The sequence below is a fragment of the Phragmites australis genome, chromosome 14 (assembly GCF_958298935.1).
Source record: "Phragmites australis chromosome 14, lpPhrAust1.1, whole genome shotgun sequence".
NCBI lineage: Eukaryota > Viridiplantae > Streptophyta > Magnoliopsida > Poales > Poaceae > Phragmites > Phragmites australis.
The window spans coordinates 11014066-11040375 of NC_084934.1; the positions used below are offsets into that span (position 1 = coordinate 11014066).

At 44.0% G+C, this 26310-nt stretch overlaps 1 protein-coding gene across 1 annotated transcript; it reads right to left on the reverse strand.

Annotated features, from left to right (window-relative positions):
• Nucleotides 1-19902: 19902 nt before the first annotated feature.
• On the reverse strand, nucleotides 19903-25716 carry LOC133889963 (probable cellulose synthase A catalytic subunit 6 [UDP-forming]). Its single transcript, XM_062330390.1, has 12 exons — nucleotides 24961-25716; nucleotides 24778-24877; nucleotides 24534-24699; nucleotides 23586-23852; nucleotides 23153-23498; nucleotides 22925-23062; nucleotides 22685-22810; nucleotides 22370-22582; nucleotides 21998-22283; nucleotides 21646-21842; nucleotides 21188-21538; nucleotides 19903-21105 (listed from the first exon to the last, which is right to left on the reverse strand). Exons 1-12 carry the CDS (start codon nucleotides 25447-25449, stop codon nucleotides 20521-20523), a joined length of 3264 nt encoding a protein of 1087 aa, XP_062186374.1. The 5' UTR covers nucleotides 25450-25716; the 3' UTR covers nucleotides 19903-20520.
• Nucleotides 25717-26310: the final 594 nt, after the last annotated feature.

The following is a 26310-nucleotide window of genomic DNA, read 5'->3' on the forward strand; positions in this document are numbered from 1 at the left end:
GAACCTGCTTTTATGTAAACTTTCCATGTGTTCATCTGGCGAGTAGGTTCTGACTGCTTGCTACATTTAGGGGGGACTAAAGCTTTCTATACTGCTTGCTAGTTAGGTTCGTGACGCCTAGGACAACCCTTGACACGACAAGCCCTTCGGTGGCGACCAGCGCTCGACATGAGTTAAGGCTTGTGGCTTCATTGTTGTTACCCCCCAGCCACCCATATCCTTGAAACTGCGCGAATGGCAACTTTAATTCCCACTCAAATGATTTGGTACTCACCATATAAGCGAACAGGTGAAGTAACTAGCATCACGAGAAAATAGGAAAAATGACTATATAATCTAAACTGCTCTAGCCTCCAACCTCCTGGTGAGCCAAAAAGCTCCCGACTAGGGTGTAAAGCCTTTGAACCAAAAAACTTACAAGCCAGTGGGAGACTGTTCCTTTCAGGGAATTGATGTGCCCATGGCTCCTTTGGATATGATCAATACCACCAATAATCCTCAAATCATACAAGGTCCAATTACAAGAGCATGTGCATGACAATTAGACCACCAGGTGAACTCGTTCCTTGCTGTTCATGCTTCCTTGGATGGATTACTACTAAATTCTTGTAATGTTTTATTACTTATGAACGTAGGAGAAGCACCACGACCTTACCCCAGATGTCACCCCTCAAAGACCAAGTCTACTCGGACTCGAGACTGAGCTCTAGCCGTGGTCGAAGTCATGGTCGTGATCGAGTCTCAGGACAACACGTCAGTAAAACGGGCATAACTCTTTCATATGAAGTCCGTTTTAGACAATCTTAGACATTCTGGAAAGCTTACGATGAGCCATTTCCAATGGATATGAGATTGACCAAATATTCCTTATAGCTTAGTTAGAGTCAAAGAAATAAGGTGTTGCGCCATCATATCAGACCCTGTTTGGTCTTGTAATCATGTTGGGGTCGGAGTCAAGGTTGTGTATGCCTCTTTTTATGGCTGCACAACCCTAGGTTGACCTCCTCATGTCCCTCCTATATATACACAATAGCCATCGTAGTTTAGGCTCGGATTTAGCTTAGATTATTCTGTTTTTAGACAATTTTGCCATTTATCGGTTTGTTGAACCCCAACTTGAGAACTTCATTGGTAATTAGCAATATTCAGATTGCATCTACTTGTTCTTGCTTGTGTTCTCGATTCGCTTGCAGGAAAAGCCTTCTTTGCGAGGTTAACCATGTCTTGGCACGGCTGATAACCACAGAGTAGTGGTGTAGTGGTTGCAAGGGTTCTCGTTCTGTTATGTACGGAGCCTTTGGATCATCAACGTCGAAGCTCTACCAATCGATTTATCATATTACCTTTCGAAAGATCGGGCAAACGTGCATTAGGAATCCTGCAACTAGAGAGTCTGGTTTTTGAATCAGAAAAATAGAGAAACATGCTCGTCTTCGAGTAACCCTACACATAGAACTTGCGCAACTGGGCTATGTTCCAGGAGTTGTGCAATTCACGACCATCCTCCATGGCTTACTTGATCACACCGGGCCGGGTAACATCGACCACCTTGTAGGGCCTCTCCCACTTGGGGGAGAGCTTAGTTCAGCCTACCTTATTTTGTATTTTCCCAAGGATGAGTCACCTACGACCAGTGTCTGCTCTCGCACTTTGCACTCATGATAGCGTCTAAGGCTTTACTAATATCGGGCTGCTCGAATTAGAGCATGATCGCAAAACTACTCAATCAGGTTTATGTCATCCTCTCGTCGCGCACCCTGGTTGTTGTCCGAATAGCTGGTCACTCAGGGAGACCGAAGGGTGATTTCAGAGGGGAGCAGTGCTTCTGCACCAAAGGCTAGGAAAAAAAGGCAGCGACTAGAGTACTATGGGGGAGTTCGTCCACCTAGCATCTTGAATAGCTCTTAAGCCAATCGAAGACCCGAGTTATGATCCCTTGCAGTATCATCCCATTTGCCCTTTCGACCTGTCTGTTGCTTCGGGGGTACGCCATCGACGGATAACAAACCTTGGTCCCGATCTCTTCGCATCCAGAAAGCACTATTGGTGAACTGAATCCCGTTGTCTATAATTATATGGTTTGGACTACCAAACCACACTGTGAGCCCCCGTATGAACTTGATCGCTGCTACGGTGGTGCTTTTCCTGACGGGCTCGGCTTTGATCCACTTAGTGAATTTGTCGACTGGCATAAAGAGAAATTCAAAACCAACTGGGGCTTTAGATAATGGTCCCACAATATCGAGCCCTCAGATAGCGAAAGGACAAGATAGTGATATGGTTTGCAGTGCTTGAGTTGGTAGGTTGGTATGTCGGCCATTGTACTAACATGACTCGCATCATTTTACTAGCTCACAAGAATCCTTGAGGGCCGTGGGCCAATAGAAACCTTGCCAGAATGCTTTTCCAACCAGAGTGCGGTATGAAGAGTGGCTACCACATATGCCTTTGTGGATATCAGAGAGCATTATGTTTCCCTCTTTCTGAGTGATGCATTTAAGTAAAAGGCTGTTGCTCCCCTTGTGATAAAGCCGTCCCTCTACCAGGGAGTATATGCGGGCTTGCCACGTGACCTTTTCTGCTGAGGCATCATCGTCAGGGACTCCTTGATTCTAAAGGTAGTCCAAGATCTGATCCATTTAGGTCATACCCGAATCGAGCAGGGTGACCACATGATGACCACCCGAGGTCGTTAACACCAAATGAGGTGTTTCCTCAAAACATGTTGCCTCTGGTGCTCTGTTTCCAAAATTTGCATCCTCTTCACCTTGGCCCGAGGCTACGGTGGATGATCGTGTGAGTCTTTCTTCAAATACTCCGATCGAGACTAGTTTGCGAGAAGAAGCTAGATGGGCCAACTCATTGGTAGAAGGTTGTCCTTGCGAGGGACATGTTTGACCTCAAAACTGATAAAGCATCTCTCAAGCCTTCTCGTGGATGTGAGGTATGCCACAATTGTCGTATCAGAGCATTATAACTCCTTTTGCACTTGGTTCACGACCAGTAGCGAGTCCCCTATAGCTAGCAGACGCTTTGTCCCAAGTGCGGAGGCCGCTCGCATTCCGGATTAGAGGTCCTCGTACTTTGCAATATTGTTAGTGGCCGGAAAATATAATTGAACTACGTACTTGAGGATGTAGCCAATCAGTGAATTCAGGACCACTCCAGCCCCGCTCTCTTCAGTGTGAACAATCCATCAAAGTGGATGGTCTGGTGCTCATAAACCTTTGGTCGTTGTTCCTGATCGGGCTCAACGGGCAACCACTTGGCCATAGAATCCACCAGTGCCTGGGACTAGATAGCATTTAGGGGATGAACTAAATATCGACTCCCTGAACTCCACTGCCCACTTTGCTATTCTTCCTACAACATCCCTGCTATGGAGAATTTCTTGAATGGGGAGAGATGAGGCTACCTTGATTTTGTCGGCCTGGAAGTAGTGTCTGAGTTTACGAGAGGCCATCAGTATAGCATATAGCAGCTTCTGAGTCAGTGGGTACCGAGCCTTCACGTTGTGTAGGACCTCACTGACGTAGTACACTGGTCACTGAAGACCTTCTCGTTCGACGACTAGGACCACGCTCGTGACCTAGGGGTAGCTACGACATATTAGCAAGAGCTTCTGATCTAGATGAGGAGCGGTTAGTACATGAGGCGACGAGAGGTACCTTTTGAGATCTTGGAAAACGGCCTCCACCTCTGGCGCACACTGGAAGTGGTCATTTTTCTTCAGAAGATTGAAGAGCGGCAACCCCTTTTATCCTAGCCTTGAGATGAATCCGCCCAAAGCTGCCACACATCCTGTTAGTTTTTGGACTTCCTTTAACATGGTCGGGGATCTCATCTGGTCGATGGCATTAATCTTTTCAGGGTTCATTCCTATTCCTTGGCTAGACACGAGGAAGCCAAGCAACTTCCCTAATGATACTCCGAACGTGCATTTCTCTGAGTTCAGCTTCATGCGGTACTTTTGAAGGTTGTCGAACGCTTCCTGGAGGTCAACGACCAGATCGTCCTTGGTCTTACTCTTCACTACTACATCATCAACATATGCCTTGTTGTTTCTGTTGAGCTATAGTCAAAGAACAAGCTAAATACACCGCTGGTAAGTGGCACCAGCGCTCTTCAAACTAAAAAGCATTTTTACATAACAAAAGACCCCGAAGGGCATTACAAAAGCAGTCTTCTCTTCATTTTCCCTACACATGCTAATTTGATGGTACCCTGAGCAGGCATCTAAGAAGCTTAACAGATCGCTACACGGTTGAGTCAACAAACTGGTCGATCTGAGGGAGAGGGAAGCGATCTATTGGGCATACCTTGTTGAGGTCGATGAAGTCGATGCACATCCTCCACTTACCATTGGGTTTACAGACCAAGACTGGGTTAGCCAGTCATTTTGGGTACTGCACCTCTCGGATGAAGCTTGCTGCCAGGAGCTTTGAGTGCTTCCTTTCGGTCGGCTACGAACCGACACACCTTTTGCTTTATTGGTCGCGTGTCTGATCGTAATGATATTTTGTGCTCGATCATGTCTCTAGGGACTCCCAGCATATCTATAAGGAAAGATATCCGTGTTTGCTAAAGGAAAGTGATGAGCGTGAGTTCCTATTTGGGGTCCAGGCTGACCCCTATCTGGACCGTCCTAGATGGGTCGGATTCGTTTAGGAAAGTTTCCTGGAGCCGATTATCTGGACTGGCGATGACATGGACCTTCACTGGGCGACCACTGGGCACAACATCCTCAGGCTGCAACCTGGGAGTCAGCTCGACCATGTAAAGGCTCCTCTTGTTACAATGCAGGTCCATCTTTGTGTTGCCAAAAATGGTGATGGCCCCCACCAGGCCAGGGATCTTGATTGCCTAGTAAGCGTAGTGGGCGATGGCCATGAATTGGGCCATCGCTGGTCACCCCAGGATTGCATTGTAAGCGGTCCTGAATTCCGCCACATCGAACATGACCTTTTCGGTCATGAAGTTACTCGACGAGCCGAAGGTGACGAGCAGCTCGATTTGCCCCCAATGGCTTAGCTGAGGAGCTAGGGATAATTTCTGAAGAAGGGAGGAGATGGTTTCAATGTGCTCCTCAGTATCTGCAAGGTGTCCAGCGTGTTAGTGAAGATGAGGTTGATGGAACTCCCTCTGTCGACCAGTACGCGACCCAGTTGAATGTTCTGTACCATGGGTTCGACCCTGATGGGATAGCGACCAGGGAGTCTAACACACGCAGGGTGGTCTACCTTGGTAAATGTGAGGGGTACCTCCGACCACTTTAGATGCATTCTTGGGCCCAGTGTGGTCACCCACACTTCATGGACCACCGACTTGTATTCCTTGTTCGAGGAATACGTTGGCACCCCTAAAGATATAGTGGATTATGTGATCATACTACTGGAAAACCAGCGCCGATTGGTCGAGGTCAGTCTCATCCTCACCATTGTCATCGCGTCTGGGTTTATGCCCCCCAAGCTCCTTGTCGATGATGCCCAGCACGACCTTGCATTCGATCAGGTTGTGAGCATTTGTGCAGTGGATCAGGCAGCAGCCTTGGCCCTTCTTTCCATCCTTTTTCTCGAAGCACCGACATGGTTGACCGGTCTGCTCGACTGCCATGACATCAGGCAGTCCTACCTTGTATTTGCTCTTTTTCTCCTTCCAGCCGACCCCTTTGAAAGAGGCGGGCTGGTCGAAGGTCGGCTGTGACTTTGGGCCGCTTTGGCGCTCTCGGGCCTCAGCGGCCTGCGCTCACTTGTCTGCAAGCTTGAAGAGCTCGGTGTACTCTAGCCTTCCTTGGTGGCCAGCTTTTCAACCATCTTATCGTCTCTGACTCCTCTTTTAAATGCTATGACCATGGACTTATCCGTGATCCTCGTAATGGTATTCCGACGTTCAGTGAAATGCTGGATGTAGTCTCGTAGCGACTCACCCTATCATTGCCTAACCTGGTATAGGTCATCCTCGACCCTTGGTCAAGTGTAGGTCCCCTAGAAGTTAGTGACAAACTAGTCACACAAGTCCTCTCAGGAGTGTATTGACCTACTGGAGAGGTTCATAAGCCAGGACCATGCTGAACCGGACAAGGCGGTCGGGAAATAGTTGACCATGACTTTCCCATGGCCTCTTGTGCCCTGCACCATGGTGGTGTAAATATGCAAGAACTCCTCGGGATTGGTCGAGCTGTTGTATTTTTCGACTAGGACCGACCGGAACTTGTCTGCCTAGTGCACTTCTCACAGCCAGGCGGACAAGTCATTGCACACCGTCTCGTAACGAGGAGTCACTCGTTGATGGGTGGCAACACGTTCTCGGGGAGACAGACAACGGTCTTGCAGCCCTAACGATTGGGTGGAGGAGTCTGACGCCTCCATGCGATTGGGAGGTGAGCTGTAGGGCTGCTTGCCCTTTTTCTGCTACTACCGAGCACGATTTTCCTGCTCCCGACTGACCCTCTAGCCATGGATCACGCAGTGGAGGTCGTGTTGGCGAAGAGAGTCGAGCAGGTCAGTGGGTCGGCTATCCCGACGTGGCGGGGGTCTTTGAGTACTTCCTGTCACGAGGGAGCATGGGATATTTCCTTCCATGTGGCCTGCTACGATTATTGGCGATTGCGACCTTCACAATCCTTGCGACGAACGTGGTATTTGCCGCCACGGTTTGGCATCGGTCGGTCCCTACCAAGAGGGAGAGGTCGCATAGGCATGGTTCTGCTGGCGAACCCTCAGGCACGTCCTACGGCGAGTGGCTGAGAAGCATTTGAATAGTTTGCAGATTCTACGCGGGCGTCATGGCCTCATAGTCCAACTGCTGAGCATGAAGCTGCGACATATCGTGAAGAGGGGAGTCCCTAGTGCTCGCGTTGTGTGACACGACACCACCAAGGACCGCGCCCTATGCGGGGGCTATATCGAAGCGCCTCCCTGTTTGGTGCCAGGCCGGTTTCCCTCTGGGCGCAAGGCCTGGGGCTCAAAGATAGTGCACAGGACACAAGGGCCTCCGCTGCCCCCTGCTGCATGGTTTGCCATGCAAACTTCACGTTGAGCCTCGACGCCTTTAGACTCCTATTCGGTGTCCCAAATGTGGAGCACATCAGGCTCATATGGGTCGTATCCCATGATGAATACCTCACAGTGATTGAGGTCCTTGGAATGTGACTCAGCAGTTGCCGTGGATCCAATAATGGGTAGCTCAATCGAGTTATCAACATTTACCGAAACGTGAAAACGCGCCCCATACCTAGTGCGACAACTGTAGAGAGTTAATCCCTGACAATGTATCTGTAACACCCTGAGTTTTAGCATTTAGAAATATAGAAAAATTCACTCATGTTTAATTTTTTTCTAATTATTTAAACCATTATAAAATCAAGGAAATATATATTTGAATATATACATATATATATACTTGTATGTGTGTATTCAAATATATTATTTTGGCTAAGTACTCCAAAAAGCACCAAATTAATTTCTAAATTACTCCCTGCAACAAATTGAGCGTATGCATTTTTGGTTTAATTGCTTTTATGGTTCTTTGAGTGGAAATTTGAATTTGAACCTCTCTTAAATTCAAATTAAATTCAAATATTTTGAAGTACTCCTGGACGAATGACCCTAGCTAGAAGACCCTATCGGATGATAGTAAAGAATCTACCTGTATAGTATCATAGAGGAACTTCAGCGGACAAGACTTAGGACAAAATTAAGTATCAGGACCAAACTATATGGAACACACAGGTACTCATGGCAAATGACAGAGTGGTCAATCAACAATCTTGGACTAAGAAATTGAAAGGTTTAAATTGTGTTTTGAACCAACATCAGATTAGTAAGAGAACTGCAACTGAATCTTAACAAATGACAATGTGTTAACCCATGAATGAACAAATGACTATAGTGGCGCATGCTCTATGAGACATCCATAGTCAGAACCACTTTAAGTGGGGTGGCCCCATGTGACTTCGAAAAAATTTGTATTGTGGGAAGATTTTGGATAAATGGAACTATCAAGCATAATCATAGCCCGCAAGGCGATGTATACTGCCTAGTAGTGAAGTACATGAGATAAGTTCAGGAACTTCGATGGAAATGGATAACTCAAGAAGGAAAAATCATAGTTTCTGCGTCAAGGTAGCTGAAGCTACATGGATGAGCTACCCAGCTTATATTGGAAGATAACAGTGGTAGTACACACACTCGAAATATGGAACACTATCCAAGTTGAAATAAGTGCGAGAACTATATGGATAAGAGAGCTTATCTTTTATGGAACTTCCCCCCAGCCACAAATAATTAAAAGATATGGAAGGACAATGACTACGATCAAAAAGATCCTAAAGTGGTCAGTTTTGTCAAAAAAAAAAAAAGAAGAATCAAAGGAAAGAATCCCATGTGTTGTCAGAGAATAAAAGCACCTGGAAATTTCTTCTCAAGTGCACACAAACTTCAGACTTGGAGAAAAGTCAGCTCAAGGATATTTTGGATATGGCAACTTGTCTTGCTAAAAAGGATAACAATTACATTTGACAAGTATCACGCAATGTTCACACGAAGGTTAAAGTGTCAGTTGATCAAGAAGAAGATCCAATGGAAGATAGTTTTCCCTAATCCCTCCTTAGAACCTTTCAAATCTCGGGGACAAGATTCCCTTTAAGTGGGGTAAATTTGTAACACCAGGAGTTCTAGCATTTAGAAATATAATAAAATTCACTCCTGTTTAAAAAATTTCTAATTATTTAAACAAGTATAAAATCAAGAAAATATATATTTGAATAAATATACTTGTATGTGTGTATTCAAATATATTATTTTGGCTAAGTATTCCAAAAAGCACCAAATTAATTTCTAAATTAATCCCTGCAATAAATTGAGCATAAGCATTTTTGGTTTAATTGCTTTTATGGTTCTTTGAGTGGTGATTTGAATTTGAACATCTCTCAAATTCAAATCTATTTCTTAGATTCTTTTCATCTTGAAACTCAATAGAATTCAAATCTTTTGAATTCAAACCTCTCTCAAGTCCCAAGGCTTCGTGTTCAGATATTTTTCCTAATTCAAATACCACTATTTGAATTAAGCAAAACTCCATTTCAAATCCAACTTCATATATTCTTTTCCAATCAACCACAAATCAAATCCAAATCCTAATTCAAATAAACCTATTTGAATCAGTACCAAATCATATCCAAAGCCGGATTCATTCAAATCATCGCCAATTTTGTATTCTAATGCAAATTTGAATCATTAGAGATATATTCCTTTCATTCCAGTTTGATCACATTTCAAATTCAAGTCATTCAATTTGAATCATCCAAATCCGATCCAATTCAAATTATTCAATTTGAATTATTACAAATTCATTTCAATTCAAATTACATAATTTTGAATTGACATTCAAACCCTTCTCTCTCTCATCTTTCTCTGTATCTCTCCCACAGCACCAGGAAAATCCATCTTCTTCTCTCTCTCATCTTTCTCTGTATTTGACACGATCTACTTGTATCTTGCACCGCAGCCAACACTGATCACGTTCACACTAGTAGCAATGGGCAGCAAAAGTCCCCACCACCACTCTCCTCTAGCGTTCACACATCCTTTTAGGTAATTATTTTATTCAAAGTATGTTTTTGATACTTTTTTGTTGAATTCTGTGTGTATCTACTAGTTGATCCAGGGACTAATACAAGAGCCACCGGGGAAATCAAAGTCAGGATCCTGACAATATCCGAGGTATGTCAGACAATGGGTGAATGATCAACATTTCCGATGGCTATTGGTAGGGGTGTGTGCGTCGAAGGAACTCAAGAACACCAGGGTTTATCCAGGTTTAGGCCTCCCTTGAGATAATAGCCTTACATCCTATGTATTTTTTTATGAGTTGGATGAACTTATCCAAAGTATCCTCCTTTATAAGCCCAGTCCTCCCCCCTTTATATAGCACGAGGTGAGATGTACCATGTACATACAAGTAGATCGTGTCAAATACGGTGGCTTCCCTATGCTTGACGTAAACAGGTACTCCTAGGTCATCATTACAGGGGGTGGGCATACCCGGCCCACCCTGGTCGTCTTGCATGCTCTGTTCCATCCGCTAAATGCCATCACACCCGCTGCAAGCCCATCACGCTCACCTGCCAAGCCGTCACGCTCACCTGCCAGGCCATCCCATAGAATTAAATGCTACTGGACGAGTCACACCGTTTCTACGCCAGCGCACGACTTCGCTCGGCGAAAGGTTGTCTGGGGAAGGAAAGCGCATGAGTGGATGTCATTAAATGCGATTAGACTGGTTAGTTGAGTACCTGTCCTGCAACCAGCAAGGACCGGTCATGGGGTTTCCATCTATGATCAAGGGACTAGTTGTGCGAGCCCCGCCTTGTCGCTCACAGGGGAATGTTTTTGAAATATCAACTATCAACTGGCATCTTTCGGTGTGGGCCCTCCTGGCCGGTGGCCCCTTTATTCTTTACATCGACACTCTCCTTTCTTTCCTCCTGCATGGGCCGTTGCCACTGAGCCCAGCCAACCTGATTCCCTCCTCTCTCTCCCGCTTTCTCTTTCTTCTCTCTAGGTCGTGCACTATCTCTTTCGGCCCACTCACATGTAAGGTAGCCTAGCCAGCTGACCCCGTCGTCTCGGCAACAGAGTCACTAGTTTCATCATCGCTGTGACGTGGAGGTTAGTCTACCACAACCTAGAGAGGATAGCTTGTTGGTTTCAGTGCCCCTTTGTGGGTCAATCTTCCTCGCTGGTGTGTTCACCGTGTTGGGGTCCGCACTTAGGTTGCAGCTGGAAGCGTCGGTTCGCTCCTTATCCAGCGAGATAACGGCTGATGGCTGTTTTGCATTGCTTGTTTGTTCAGCGATGTCAAGGCTCGTTTCTAGCGAGATGTCCCTTGTGCAGAAAATTTTTTACGCATCCTTGTTTGAGGGAACGGCTTTCAGCTGCTACTTTAGTGTGTTTCTCTGTCCAACTCTGACAGGGCGATGCCATATGCGGATGGTTCGACCACCGGTGAAACAGAGCTTCTATCTATGTAATTAGAGGGTTGTAATTTCCATGTTCTATCAATGAAATCCCAACCTGTTACCTCTAAAAAAAAAGCTGACCCTGTCGTCTCCTCTGTCCTATTGCTCATGCTACTTCTCATCTGACACAGCAACAACAACAGACATCGCCGTTCCCAAACCCAAATCCAACCGAGTCGAACTGGAAATCGTCTAGAAGAGCATCAAACAAGTCCCACGTGACCTCTGCTATCTTTGGCTCACAACATCTCCAACGGGGCATGGTTCAAACAAGGAGTCCAAGCTCGGGACAAATCCGTCGGCCACACCCAATCTCCTCAAATTCACGTAAATTTAGAAGAAAATCTCTCTAGAAGCTTATTGGATAGAATCCATGTGCTTTACTTCATCTTTTGCCCACCTTATCTTCATCTGAGATGTCATCACCTAAAATCATAACCGATTCGATTATGACTCCTTAGCCCTCCTCGGGTATAAATATGCAACCCTTGAGCCTCTCCAGAGCATCCCACAACTTTTGCCCAGTCACCGAAGTAAATCCACCGTTGGAACTCCATCTTCTCTAAACTTCAAAGAAGAAAGCCACTGCTGATGAAAGTATGGCCTAATCTTCTGGAATATAATGTGATATGTCAATTTGTGGAGCTTCGACGTCGATGATCCAAAGGCTCCGATCAGAACAGATCGTAAACCTTCACAACCACCACTACATTATTATCAACCATGTCGATTGCGGTTGACCTCGCCAAGAAGGCTTTCCCTGCATGCGAATAGAGAATACAAGCAAGAGAATAAAAGATGTAATCTGAAATTCTATTGCGAATATAGATGAAATTCACAAAGTGGGGTTCCTCAAACAGAACAAGTGGCAAAACTGCAATGTGGCAGAATAATATAAGAAAAACCCGAGTCTAAACAATGAGGACTCCTGAATATATGAGAGGGAGACACATAATAAGGTTGACCTAGAGTTGTGTGGTCATAGGGAGGGGTGCATACAACCTAGGCTTGGACTTAAAACGCTTGCAAGGCCATTCATGGCCTAAAATGGTGATGCAACACCTTATTTCATCGATTTTTGATTAATTTTGAAGGAATTTAGGGGTGGCACCAGATCCTTGGAAAGAGTTCATTGTAAGCTTCCCATCAAGTACAAAAACATCTCAATTGGACTCTATATGTGAAAGTTATGCCTATTTTATTGACATGGTGTCCGCAGATTCTGAACCGAACTTGGAGTCTGAATTGAGAACGATTGGAGTCCGGTTTAACTTGGCCTTCAAGGGGTGACGTTCAGGTGATGTTGTGGTACTTCTCCCATATTCCTAAGCAACAAAATATCACAAGAAGTTAGTAGCATCCATCCTTTACCAAGAAAGCATAAACAATGAGGAACAAGTTTACCTTGTGATTTAATTGTCATGCATGGGCTATTGTAATTGGCCCTTGTATATCTTGAGGAGGAATATTTGTATTGCACATATCCGAAGGAATGTTGTCCTCATCAACAGCCACTCGTCCCCACCCTTCACTAAGCCTTGCCGACAACTACACATAGCCTAGGTGAGTTCGTTGTGCTACCCTAATGCTTTTCCACAGCTCATCGAAATCCACCCACATGAACCCAAATTTGATGAGGCTCTGACCATATGCCACCGCCGAGTCCTAAGCCAGAGCCAAGAGTGATCACGCTTGAGCCATCCAATCTTGAGCTAGCGGTCATGATTAGAAGATTGGATACCCCTTCGATGTATTAAACACAAGTCGTCAGATCTGTCCTACACGGCTGAGATTAGATACAAAATAACGGTTCGGTTAGATTAGATCTGTGTCAATAGATCATAGATCGCAATCCAACGTGCATGATTTAATGAAGCCTACGCCCAGTCAACCGATACAATAATCAGCCACGTGTCTACCACATCAACACCACATCAACCTTTTGCCTGTGTGTCATGCCGCATGTTCAGTCCAATCAGCAAATATTTTCTTTTTCTTTTTAATTGATCTACAGACGTCATACTTGCGTAATGATTAAGTTTTTAAGTATAAAAATAATTAAGATAATTAGGATTAATCTTATAATATTTTAAATAATGTTTTCCTTTAATAAAATAGTTAATAATTATGTTTGATGTTTTCTTTACTTAATAATTAAAATAATTCTAATAAATTCCAAAAAATCTAGAAAAATCTTTAAAAAATATAGGAAAATTTTAGAAAATTCTTAAGTGGTTAGTTTCTATCTTTTAGTCCTATTTTAATCTTCTAAAAGCCCTAACTTATCAACCATAACTTCGATTTGATCGGTTTTTTACCCAAATTTTTCAGAAAACCCTAATGTATCTAGTGGTGTTGTTTGTTATGTGTTATTTAGTTCTTTTTTGCTCTTGATGTTTATTTGTTATCTTTCTGCTTATTTTCACAAGTAAGTGCCAACGTTTCGAAGGAGCAGAAAGGACTTCAAGATCAAGACTTTGCTGAGGACCCAACTCAGTATTAGGAACGCAAGTTGTGTCCTTAAATATATTGATCATAGTTTTCAAATATATTTTTTTACAAAATTTCATGCTAATAATATTGCTGGGAATCCTAAGTTATGTTATACCTTAGTCTAGATGTGGTAAGTCTTAAGGTTACTTGTTTAATTTATTGTTCACTTAATTCATTACTCCCTTTCAATCATTTTAAATTAAATGTTGTTCTCATGCAAAAGAACCATGTTAGCCATATTCTTGTTCAAGTCTTCATATATATATTTTTCATCACAACTTACAGAGTACGACATGTGATCACACTTACTAGCTATAACAAAACACACTCACTTGGGGAAGACCTTATGAGTCTATGGACGATGGTGCATTCTAATGTGTTTCTCAGTCGATTTGCATGTGAAGTCACTAAGAGAAATACGAACAATGTTTAGATCGCTACAATTTTATTTGTTTCTTTGACCTCAAAGGTCACTTTTGTAAGACAATTTAAGGATAATTAAGATAGACATTGTTTTGATTATCATCTATGAATTTACTATGTGTTACGATCTATTTCTGGTTCAACACATATATGAGATTGATTAGTTTTTTGATCGGTCTTGACACTATGTGTCAATCGGATGAAAAAAAGAAATAGGAAAAAAGAAACAGTGGCACGAAACAAAATAATTTGCTGCGTGAGTGTTATATTCTTAAAGGCATGGGCATTGAGTGTTATATGATGTAAGGCACTCAAATTGGGTGTTATATTCTAAAATTTTCCAAGCTAGACAGGTTCATTTTATGGAAAAAAATATACTTACACTAGTAGTTGTCTACATCAAGGGTGTGTTTGGTTGGATGACGAGATTGGATGAGATATGACCATCCATGTATTTTTGAATATGAAGGTCTAATTTTCTGTTTAGTTGGGATGGATAGAATGAGTCAGTTTTCTATTTGGTTAGTGAGATGAGAGTGGATATGATGAGCCTTTGGTTAGTGAGATGAGAGTGCATATGATGAGTCAATTTTCTATTTGATTAGTGGAATTAGAGTGGATATGATTCATCTATATCTACCATATGAGAAGAATATTAGTATTTTTTTCTAATTTTAGAAATTTATTTAAGCATTAAAAATTACTATAAGTTACAAAAGTAGGTTTTTTATAGAATTTTAATTTAATTAAATATTGGTTCAAGCTTTTTAGATCAAACCAATTAAAACGGATTAATAGTTTGCTGATAAAAATATTTAGCATTTTAGGTCACTCCTATAGTCATAGTAAAATAGAGAGTTAAATAAAAAACTTACACCTGTACATACAGGAACTGAATGAACAAACGAAAAACATGGATGAGCTCATCCAGCCGATTTCGGCGGACAAAGCCATCCCACATCATGAGCGAATATTCCCAGTTACATGATCCCGTCCAGCTCCCGTTCACCGATCCAAACACAAAGAAAACTGAATCGCCAAAGCCGGGATGCGCTCGTCCACCGAACCAAACGCATCCTAATCCGTCCCCACCGAAATCTTTCTTTTGAATTCATCGCATTCAATGACACTGACCAGTATAGCTTCGAGTGACCCATCACTAACAAATCAAAGCAAGTGACCTGCCTCGATGCCTTGCTTTCTTTCTGGCACCATCTCCTCATGTCTCTCTCTTTCCCTCTTTCGTGAGCCTTAGCACGACCTGAGCGCCCATCATGTACCCTCCAGCAAGATCGTCCTAGCAATAGATCACCTTTCCTCTTATGAGGTTTTCCGACTCGCTCGAGTCAATGTAACAGTCCAAATCTTGGAACTTTTAAAAATTAATTAATATAAAAGAAATTAAATAAGTACAACAAATAAAAATCTCTAGATATTAAAGTTTCTTAAATTGTTTTGCTAATTGCTTGTTAGGGTGATTGTTTGCTTTTTGGTAATTAATAATTAGTGTATAGATAAATAATAATAATAATAATAATAATGGAAATAGAGAAGGAAAGAAATAAAATAGAAAAGGGCATAAAGAAAAAGGAGAAAAACCTTTTCATCTCCATCAAGCTGAAATCCTCAACCCAACTCTCTCTTCCCGACCTGGCCTGACTCTCTATTTTCCTTGTAGGCCGCCCCATTTTTCTCTCCTTTTTCAGCATGTTCGCTCATGCTTAGTCCGCTCATCGACGACTCACTTCTCTCCCTCTTCTTTCCCCCTCTTGGCCCGAATGGCCAGCTAGCCCGCTCTTCCCCCCAAGCCTAGCCAAACCAGGTCACCTCCTCTCCCCGCGCACATATTGGACGCACCACGCGCCCGGGCCTAACTTAGTTTCACTTGTAATTAATCTTTTAATCCTATTTTAATTTTTAGGAAGCCCTAACTTGTCAACTATAGTTCCAATTTGATCCGTTCCTGTGCTAAAATTCTCAGAAGATCTTAAACTATCTAGTGAAGTTGTTTATTGTATATTATTTGGTTATTTTTTGTTCTTAGTGTTTATTTATTGTCTTTTTTCTTATTTTTTGTGAGTAGACATCAACGTTTTAGAGGAGCAGAAAGGACTTTAAAACTAAGACTTTGTTGTAGATCCAACTGAGTATTAGGAATGCAATTTGGACCATATTGATCTTTGTTTTTAAATATATTTTTTCTAAACATGCATGCTAATAATATTGCTTAGAATCCCAAATTAGGTTACACCCTAATTTTTCTTTAACATCCTTATTATCATGGTTATGGTTTTGGTTATGAAAGAATATATCATGCTTAGCCTTGCTTTGGGATGTTGGTAAATATAATTGTTCAATTACACTGACTAATAGTCTTATGCAATTATGATAGAAGATGATGGTATAATTTATGTTAGTAATATGTAAATAGGATTTGAGCAACTTGGTTGTTGAGACCAGTGCAGATTGCACGATTCGGTTGTGGTAGCCTTGCTCAAATCTAATAACCGGTTCTAGAGCGATCATTCAGAGTTAACAGTACAATCACGAGCCTGGTATGAGATGGATCTAACTAATTAATTAGCTTGACTCTCAGCATGCTGTTGATCAGATGGTGGTACGGGGAATGGAATGGTTTAATTCCCTAGATCCGTATGTCATAAGAGGGGGCTTCCGTTATTGAAGTGTAACTCATGCGGTGATGAACCTTTAGCGGGGATAAACAAGTTGAGAGTGGCATTGTAAAAGAATTGTAGTGATTTCTAGTTGCACACCTTGGAAGTGTGTAGTGTTCGCAGACATGGGCAAAACATGTAATCATGACTTGTGGATAAAATGTACAACCTCTGCAGAGTGTTAAATCTGGTTATTCAGTTGTGCGTGGTCAAAAGTGGCAAGGAATCCTCACATGATTAGGATATGGTAGTTTGGTTGGTTTGGTCAACTGTGGTGTGGGATCCATAGTTGAAGATGTTGGTTTGGTCAACTTTGGACATGGAAGCCATGGTTGAGGTGTTAGATGAATGGAAAAGTCAAGATGTCGAAAATCTTGAGGTTACTCTTTTTATTTTATTATTCACTTAATTCATTACTCGATTTTAACTGTTTTCAAGTAAATGTTGTTTTCATGCAAAAAGAGTTATGTTAGCCATATTATTGTTTAGGCTTTTATATGCATATTTTTTCTTACAACTTGCGAAGTATGACATGTGGTCACAATTGCTATATCCAAAAGCACAGTTAGAGAAGACTTTTAGGAGTTTATAGACAAAGGTGCATTCTAATGTGGTTCTCCATCGATTTGCCTATGGAGTCGTCAAAAGGAATAACGAATATGTTTAGATCCGCTGTAATTTTAGTTGTTCTTCGACCCTCGAAGGTCAATTTGTAAGATAATTTAAGTATGATTATGATGAATATTATTTTAACTATCATCTATGAAGTTACTATGTATTAGGATTAATCCTTAGCTCAACACATAGATGAGATTGGTCAATTTTTTAAACCGGTCTCAACACTCAACTTCAAGAACGTATTCTTCGTGTCACCGGGAAGTTTTTGTGCCACTTCTTCTTCACTCGTTACTACGGTGGTGGTACGATAGGCGAGGCAACCATGATTTGGCAATAAGCCAAGCCTAGCAGACATCGATAGAGGTCAAGCGTGTGAGCGCACGCCGTAGGACTGCTAATGGATTGGGTGGAAATGGGTTTAATGGGTTCGGTGTTCTGATATGGATTTGGTTTGGATGGATGGGAATGTGTTCATGTGTCAATTGGGTTAGGTTGGGTTTGCTGCAAAAAGAGGGTTGGGTAGGGTTGGAACGTGTCAAGTTTTTGTGGGTTGCAATGAGTTAGAACCCATGGATTCATGTTTGGGTTTGCACGGGACGAAGAGACGAGTAGTCAAAGACATTGGTCAGGTCTCGATTGCAAGCGGAGCAACGTTGTGAGGGACGAGTACTATCCGTTCACGTATCAACATTGTGACCTCGGCAGATCGCGGCCATTGTCGATTTCTTCCCCAATGCCAAACACCCCGTCGTCATGACCCCAGTAAGCACCGCCACAACCCCTTCTTCTCTTTCCAAGCTCCTCCACACCCTCTATTCCCCTATCTCCCTCTCCTTCTCGGACGCACGCGAGTTCTGATCACCTGTTTGCCGCAAGCCATCTCTACGACACTCTAGAATAGATGGACACCACGTATGACCTCACCGTATCCAGTGTGCCAGATTCCACCTCTTTCCGGTCGTCCTTACCCCTCTCCATGCTGCTAGCTCGAGCTGCTCACGCTCGGCCATGGCGGACAGGAGCCAAGGACGACGAAGGCTCCCAGTATCGTCTCCAGTCTATGTCTCTCTCCATCGCTTCCCAAATAGCCCACATGTAAGTTGGTACGTCATGGCTGGTTGGGCCATTGTTGTGAGGCCCATGTGCACCTCTTGGGTTACATCAGTGAGCAGCCTACAACCCACATCTTAGACTTGGGTGAGAAACGGGTTGAAAAATAGGTCGAACCCATTTATATGATTTGGGTTGGGTTGGTTTTGGTGAAAATACTTGATGGGCTTGGTTGGGCTGGTTTCATAGTACTATTGCCTAGGCTGGATGGGGTTGGGTTCATTTGCTTTTCTAGTATGGATTGGGTTGGGTTTGAACCCATTTGCAGGTCTAAGCGTGCGTCACTGAGGAAACCTCCTATGTATGTATATGTTTCTATCTCTCATTTTCCCTTTGTGACAAGCAACGCCCACATATCAATATGGTTAAAAATAAGAAGAGATAAATTAGACATGTTGAGTCATCGCTGCATCGTTGTCAACATAATTCACTATAGTTGTGAAACCCGCTATATTAAAACCGTCTTTGGGGCTTCTAAGACAGTATTAAATTAAATACTTCAAGGGTCCAAGATCCAATATTATTTCAAGGGGATTATGTAGATGAGTAATAATGCTTCAGGGGATTATGTAGATGAACCAAACACTATGTTTATGAAAGTCAAACTCGCCTACAAGCTATAGATAGATTCCACATTTCCAGTAGATAGGTTCCTGTCCTAATCCTTCTCTCGGTTTCTGCTTTGGGCCCGTCCACTGTAAAAAGCTCCACGCCTACGTCACACGTGCAACCTTACACAACAGGCGGCTTCAAAAACAAAAAACAAAAAACCTTACACAACAGGCAGTGATTCCAGGTAAAGGTAATTTTTAGAGAGAGAATGGACTTGGTGACTGACATTGGATCCGATATGTCAGCACTCCCCTTCTCTTTTCTCCTCCCGTGGCAGTAGAGCAAACCACCGATGTTGTCCACTGGCATCCTTGAAACTATGAATTGTTCTCGTGTTCTACATTAGATTCGGGCTGTGTGGGAGAATCCTACCCGCTGGCGCTGGGAACGTTATTCAACAGCAAGCAGCCCCAAGCCGCGCCTCCACCGGTCTCATGTTTCGCCGTGTCGAAAGTCGAAGCTCAAAATCCGCAGCAGCTGACGGGTGGCCGCTCGCGCTGGTTCCCCGCCTCGCCCAAATTCGGAGCCGATAGGGTGTGTTCCGGGAAATAAACAGCCCCTCCGCAAACGGACCAGGACCGCAGACGCCGCGCGTACACTCCCGCCGTTCGTCGTCCCACACGGGCCACGGCGTCGGCATCGGCATCGGCATTTGCTGCACAGCTCGCAGCCCGGGGTACGGCGCAGGGTAAAGCCACCGCAGCTGCCGCCGCGTGAACCGGAAGCCATTTCCCCGAAAACCAGGTGGCTTTTCACGTGCAGAATTGCCAGTCAGCAAGCGACACCGCATCTTTTCCTTTTGGGTGGCGGTTTGGTCGGTCGCAGTGCCCATGCTTTCAACCCAATGCGGTCTGGTGCTTGCTAGCTACCAGATGGTCCCTCCAGGCCCCGACTTCCACTCCCTTTCAAAACAAAACAAGACAAAAACAATCCACCTGGGCTGGGCAGGGCTTCACGGAGCAAATGTCCCAATCTTTCTTCTTTCAAAATGTGAAGAATAACAAGAGAGTGTGTACATGATTACACAAGCAAACAACACTGCCCATCGCGATTTTCAGCGAATGGGCAATTCTACAACACCAGACTGCTAAGAAGAATTGAAATCCTACCAAATCTCTTCTAGCTAATATATCAACTGTATGGAAATATAGAGTGAACATACTCTGGAATGTGCATGATATAACTTTGTTTAATGTACTACGTAAAAAATTGGCAAGTTCCTCTTCTCCAGGTGGAAGATCAACTCCTGCCCTGTTGCGAGACAAACTCCAGATGGAAGCAACTTTGATAGATTACATTGTGGTTTTCCTCAAATAAATAAAGAATGTTGAAGAATCAACGTCAGGCATGAACTTTCTTCGGTGGAAGAACTGCACAAGGATGTCATAAAATCCAGTTTGCCCCCAATATGACAGATGAGGCTGAGCTACCACCATGGAACGAAAGAAACGCTGGGGCTCTGTGTTTCTATCTACAGGAAAGAATTCCAAAAACGTGGGCATAATTCGCCTGCAAAAGAATTTCTTCAAGCGTGCAGTGCCTGATGCACAGATGATGACTCGAGGCCTCTTAGTTGCAGTCAAGACCACATTCCTCCAGAAGAGGGCCGTCATTCTTTGCAAGGAAAGGATCCACGCGGACCCACAGGAGTGAGAAGATTGAGGCCAGGAGGATGGACCAGACAATGACTATTGTCGGTGTCCTGTTTTGTCTTCCCACCAAACCCTTGAGGAATGGATACAGATGGACGATCACCCAGAATGCAAAGAACAGCTTCCCAAAGAGAGGCCCCCATGACTCATACCCGTTGTTGATTGCATTAGAGATTCCAGCTACAACTCCAATGAAGTTCAGCAGGAGCAGAGTAGTTGGAGGTATCAGCAGGGTGGTCCATTTGAACGTGTATAGCTCTGAGAACTCTTCATCATCCCCACCCTTCGATGTGACAGTGAAGCTGGTATCGATACCGGCAAGGACCTTCAGAAGTCCTTGGAACACTGCAAAGAGATGTGAAGAAACACCTCCAATGACCCAGAACTGCTCATTTCTCCACCAGTCATCAATGGCCACACCACTCCATCTCATTTCAAGGATGCCCGTGATAAAGATGCAGATGAAAAGTGCCATGAACCAGATACTGGCAACATTGCTAAGCTGCAATTTGAAATAAGAATGACTGTAAAATTCAAGAATAAAACCAGAGTATTTCAATTTTTTGTAGGTAAGTAAACTTTACCTCTGGTGTGATAAATTTCCCAGTGAGCAAGCATATGGCAGGCAAGGTACAGTAAGCCAAAAGCGGAATGGATGTCCAGGGATATACGATAGAATTAATATATGAAAACCTCTCCAAAAATTTTAGCCCGCCACCATACCCATACCAAAGTGGGCAGTGTTTGCTGAAGAAAATTTCAACAGATCCAAGAGCCCAGCGAAGGACCTGGTGAAGACGATCAGAAAGATTCAAAGGTGCAGAACCCTTGAATGCAGGCCGCTTTGGGATGCAGTAAATAGACCGCCAACCATGACAGTGCATCTTAAATCCAGTCAAGATATCTTCTGTAATAGATCCATAAATCCAGCCAATCTGCAAATAAGAATGATCTACTTGGTAAGATATATTTTCAGTAGATTAATCAGTCTTTTAATCAGATTCTATTGGAGGGGGGGGGGGGTATGTGTGTTTGTGTGTACCTCTTTACCCCAGTCTGTTTTGTCTTCATAACCGCAACTGATAACATGTATAGCTTCCTTTAGTAGAGAAGCTGGACTTGCACTCTTTAGGGTCCCACCATTCTCCAGAAGTGTTGATGCAACAAAAACAGAAGACTGCCCAAATTTCTTTTCTAGCTTCTGTTGATTTACAATTCCAGTCTTCTCATTTTCAGCTCCTGGTGGACAATGAAATTTTAGTCACAAGTGTCAAATATAAGCACAGATGTTTTCTGCCTTGTTAAAAAAAAGCACACTTCTGATTTGAAATCTTTAGCATATAACTGGAATTTGGTGGCACTGTAGGAAGTTATGTTTGAAAGGTTGACAATACCTGGAACACCTTCCTCAATTTCGCCCAGAGCATATGCAGGAGATGGATTTTCTGCTTTCTTGAAAAATAATCTTTTCTTCTTCTCCGGATTCGATTTTGTTGTCTTCTTCTTATTCCTTTTACTGCAGCAGAAACCCAAACACCACTTGGGCCAGCAATTACATGTTCTTGATGGGGGCTTCTTTGTTTTGGGAGCATCGTAACCATACAGTGCCTGCCGTCTAAAGACACATCCAGTACCAACATAGATGGGTCCTTGAATACCGTCCAAACCTTTCATGTTGATCTGTATGATGGAAATGTTAGGAAACCTATGCAACACTGACAAGAACCATATAAATAGACTAAGGTGTTCGGGAAGCTGAATCTTACATCGAAAAAGACAACATTTCTGTTAGCGTATCGATCGTGACGGTCAATACCATCAAACCTCTGGGGGAACTGCACATAGCACACTTTCTTCCCCAACAAAGGGTCCATCATGAAACACATAGCTTCTTTTATTGCCTTGCTATTGTTGATGTAGTGATCACAGTCCAAGTTCAATAGGTATGGAGCATTTGATAACACAGAAGAGACACGAACCTATCAATTAACAAAAAAAAAAAAGACAGCAAAGCATCATTCATATGCTACTATGAGGTGACAAAACAGAATGATACAGGGCATCATGTGCAGGGTTGTTACCAGTGCATTCATGGCACCAGCCTTCTTATGATGGTTATAGCCTGGTCTTTTTTCTCTTGAGACATAAACCAGGCGAGGGAGCTCATTTCCTTCGATATCACGACCACCACTTTGACCAAGGAATACCTATTGCAAAGAAAATGGAGCATTTTGAGGTGAAGTGAAAATAGAGAGGTAGAACTATCACAATGCTAAGCTGTACCATCATGTAGTATAACACCAAGGACTATAAAGGCCTACCTGAATCATTCCAGGATGATCACGCACATTGTTTCCAGGCCAGGGGCTTCCATCCTGCATTGTCCATCCTTCCTCGGGAACCTTTTGGGCTTTTGCAACCAGGGCATTGATTCTTACCTTGAATTCCTCATACTCTCTCTGAATGCAAAATAAGGCCATGTAACTAGCCTATTGATATAAACTAAAAATTGCAATGGATAGCGTAACAAAAGAGGAATAACACGGAACCTTCATTGCTCTCCTCTCCCTAACAAAGGACGCAGCAACCTTATCTTTCAGGTAGTCTATCTTCTGTTGGAAGTACCACTCTGGAGCACGAGGCTCAATATTGAATTTTTTGCAGAAAGGGACCCATTTCTTTGCAAATTCAGATGTTTCAGACAGTGCTTCAAACGTAAGCATTGCAGCACCATCATCAGAAACGTAGCAGGAGACCTTATCAACAGGATAATCCACAGAAAGGATGGAGAGGACAGTGTTTGCAGTGACCAAAGGAGGTTCCTTTGACGGATCAACTGTACTGACAAAGAAGTCAACTGGGGCAAGTTGAGAGGGTCGACCTTCCTTGTCAAACCTGGTCAGACGAGCAATAAACTTCTTAGCTTTGAAATTTCATAAGGAAGATAGGGCAATAATTTCTTGGGTTTATCATGTAACCAACCTTAGTGATAAACGGTCTAGGTAAGTCTCTCTCTCAATTGGAAGCCACTTTGGGAATTGATCAAGAATCCAAGACATGGCAAACCAGATTTCACATATTACAGATATGAGCCATAGAGCAAACGCATCGTTCACCGGATGCATCACCCGGTAGTGGAAGAAGAACCCCAAAACCACCAAACGGATAATGATAATCATCCTATAGGGATTAATTCGGCTTGACGGTATCGGAATTTTTCTGGACAATGGCTGTCGCGCTTCATCCATTCTGGTCAAGAAGTTTACAGAACACTTTAGAACCACAGGCTAGTAAGACTCTATGCAAAGAAAGGGCAAAGATTCCCTTAACAAAATAGTCCATTGCAAATGCCTTCAAAGATAAAGTTGAAACCTCAAGGATGCAATGCAAAACTATTTACACCACTTTACAGATTTTTATGAACATGCAGCTAACAGGCTATGCTCAAAAGCAAATCAAAATGAAATGGAAAAAAAACTAAAATACAGAACAGAAAATAATTTCGTGCAGGTGATGCATCATCTAATTTAATAGATTTACGCAGTTTTGCAATATCTACAGCGCAGCATAATAGTTGAGCTTGTATTCTGGATGTGTCCAACTATATGATTGTGCACCATTTAGCAAGTAGTAACAAAGATATAAACATACCCAATTTTTTTCTTGGAAATATCAGGATTAAATAACATGAGCTCTCTTATTGTACTACCCAATGAAGTTGAATATCACACTTATGTGTGTTTAGCTGGAGATTAGCAGTTTAATAAAGTGTAGCATTGCACTATGGCACAATATGGACATATTTAGTGCAAGCAGCTAACATCAGCTAAATTCAGTAATTATACCAATTCTATCACAATGTCAGCATCCAAAACTAACTAATGATCCTAGCACTAGCAGTGGTCAAACAAGTCTCTGAGGAGCACATACAGTGGCAGATCTGCATCGTCGCCGTCCCAATCACCACCCCCCTCGCTCCTGAGCTGCTGCAGCCGCTCCTGCTTCTGCTTCCAGCCCTCCATCCTCTCCTTCCAGGCCACGCTCCCGTAGCCATAGGCGGCCAGATCCTTGGACGGGTCCATGGATCTCGGTTGCACTGCAGCGCCAAGACAACCATCAGCATATTTACAGCTAGACATTATCTCATTACCAGATTCCAACCCCAATTACCCACCTGGATCTGCGAAGGGGAGCGGGTGGATCCTCTTGCCGCCGCCGCCTCCACCCATGTAGGACGGCACCAGCGCGTGCTGCTCCGGCGGGATGTCGTCAACCTGTGCAATAGGCACAACCACAATCGAATTCCATCCAGTCTTTCATAATGCAAGCAGAGGAAGAGGGGCAATTCAATCCGTACCATCTGGCCGTTGGTGAGGAGCGGCACATTGGGGATGGCGTTGAACGGGTGCGCGTCGCCGCCACGGCCGTAGCTCATCTGCGCCCGCAGCATGGACTCGGCGACGTACTGTGCGTCGTCCTCGCGGGCGGCGCCGTCCTGTAGGCCGAACTCGCCCTCCAGGTCGTCGACGCCGTCCTCCTCCTCGTCGCCCGCCACCCGCGGGCACCCCTTGAGGCGCTTGTAGCGGGTCCTGCACTGCGGGCAGGCCTGCGAGCCCTCGCGGCGTTCGTACTCGTAGCAGGCGCGGCAGACGGGGAAGGCGCACTCGTTGCACGCCACGAAGGGCTCCCCGTCGAAGCCCACCCCGACGTCGTCGCCGCATATCTGGCACGGCGCCTGCGCCTCCGCCCGCCGCGCCGCGCCGCCGCCAGCCCCCGACTCCCGCCGGATCACCACCAGCTCGTTCCGGTTGTGCGACCCGGCCACCAGCCCCGCGCTCGCCTCCATCGCGCCGCGCCCCCGCAGGACCTCGCGTGCCACCCCCGGCGGACGGCGGATGCAATGCGGACGGACTCTTCCCTCTCCTCGCGCCGCTGGCTCACATGCGCAGGCACGATGGCCAGTAGCAAGGTGGTGCCGCGCGCGCCGCTCTGCTCTGGTCTGAGCTGTGGGACGGGTGGGTGGTATAATAATGCCGCCGCGTTGGTTCGTTGCTTGCAGAGGAGAGCAGAGCAGCGCAACCACCGCGTTGCTAGCGAGCTGATTAGCTAGTGTTTCTTTCGTTTTAAAAAGGGGAGGTGTGGGTTGAGTGAGGGAGGGAGGGGGGAGAGAGAAAGTGTCGGTGTCGGTGTCGGTGTGAGGCACCAAAACGGCAACTGTTTCAGTGCTGGAGAGAAGGTGGGTAGAATGTCTGGTCAGGGCCAACTGTGCTGGAAAATTACTCCTACGTATTAAGAGATGGATAAAAGAGTGTTAGCACTTACACTTGGCAGTAACTTTTTACTATATCCATGGATTAGGAACCTCCTTTGTTATAAAGGGAGTTGCCTTGTTTTGACTTGTAAAAAGCTAGTAGTATAAACTTATCGGGTTCAATTACCGTAGTACAGACACAGCTAGCGGGGCACTTAGAAACGGAAACATGGGGCTGCAACGGAGGAGACTAAAATCTAAAATTAGATAACATATATATATATATATCGTATATATCAAAATAGATAATATATTATAGTATTTATAATTTTAGCATTCGTATCCGACACTTATTTATAAAAACTAATTTTTTCATACCGTATGTCAAAAAACATAGACCTGATCATATTTGGCACATGAGATATGGCACTGTACCCTAGGTTCAGTACCTTATAT

Coding starts and splice junctions, on each gene's coding strand:
- LOC133889963 (XM_062330390.1), bottom strand. CDS start 25,449: ATGGAGGCGAGCGCGGGGCTGGTGGCCGGGTCGCACAACCGGAACGAG. Junction 24,700..24,777: donor GCTCCCCTTCGCAGATCCAG/GTGGGTAATTGG, acceptor TTGGCGCTGCAG/TGCAACCGAGATCCATGGAC. Junction 22,583..22,684: donor CTGGTGCCATGAATGCACTG/GTAACAACCCTG, acceptor GTTAATTGATAG/GTTCGTGTCTCTTCTGTGTT.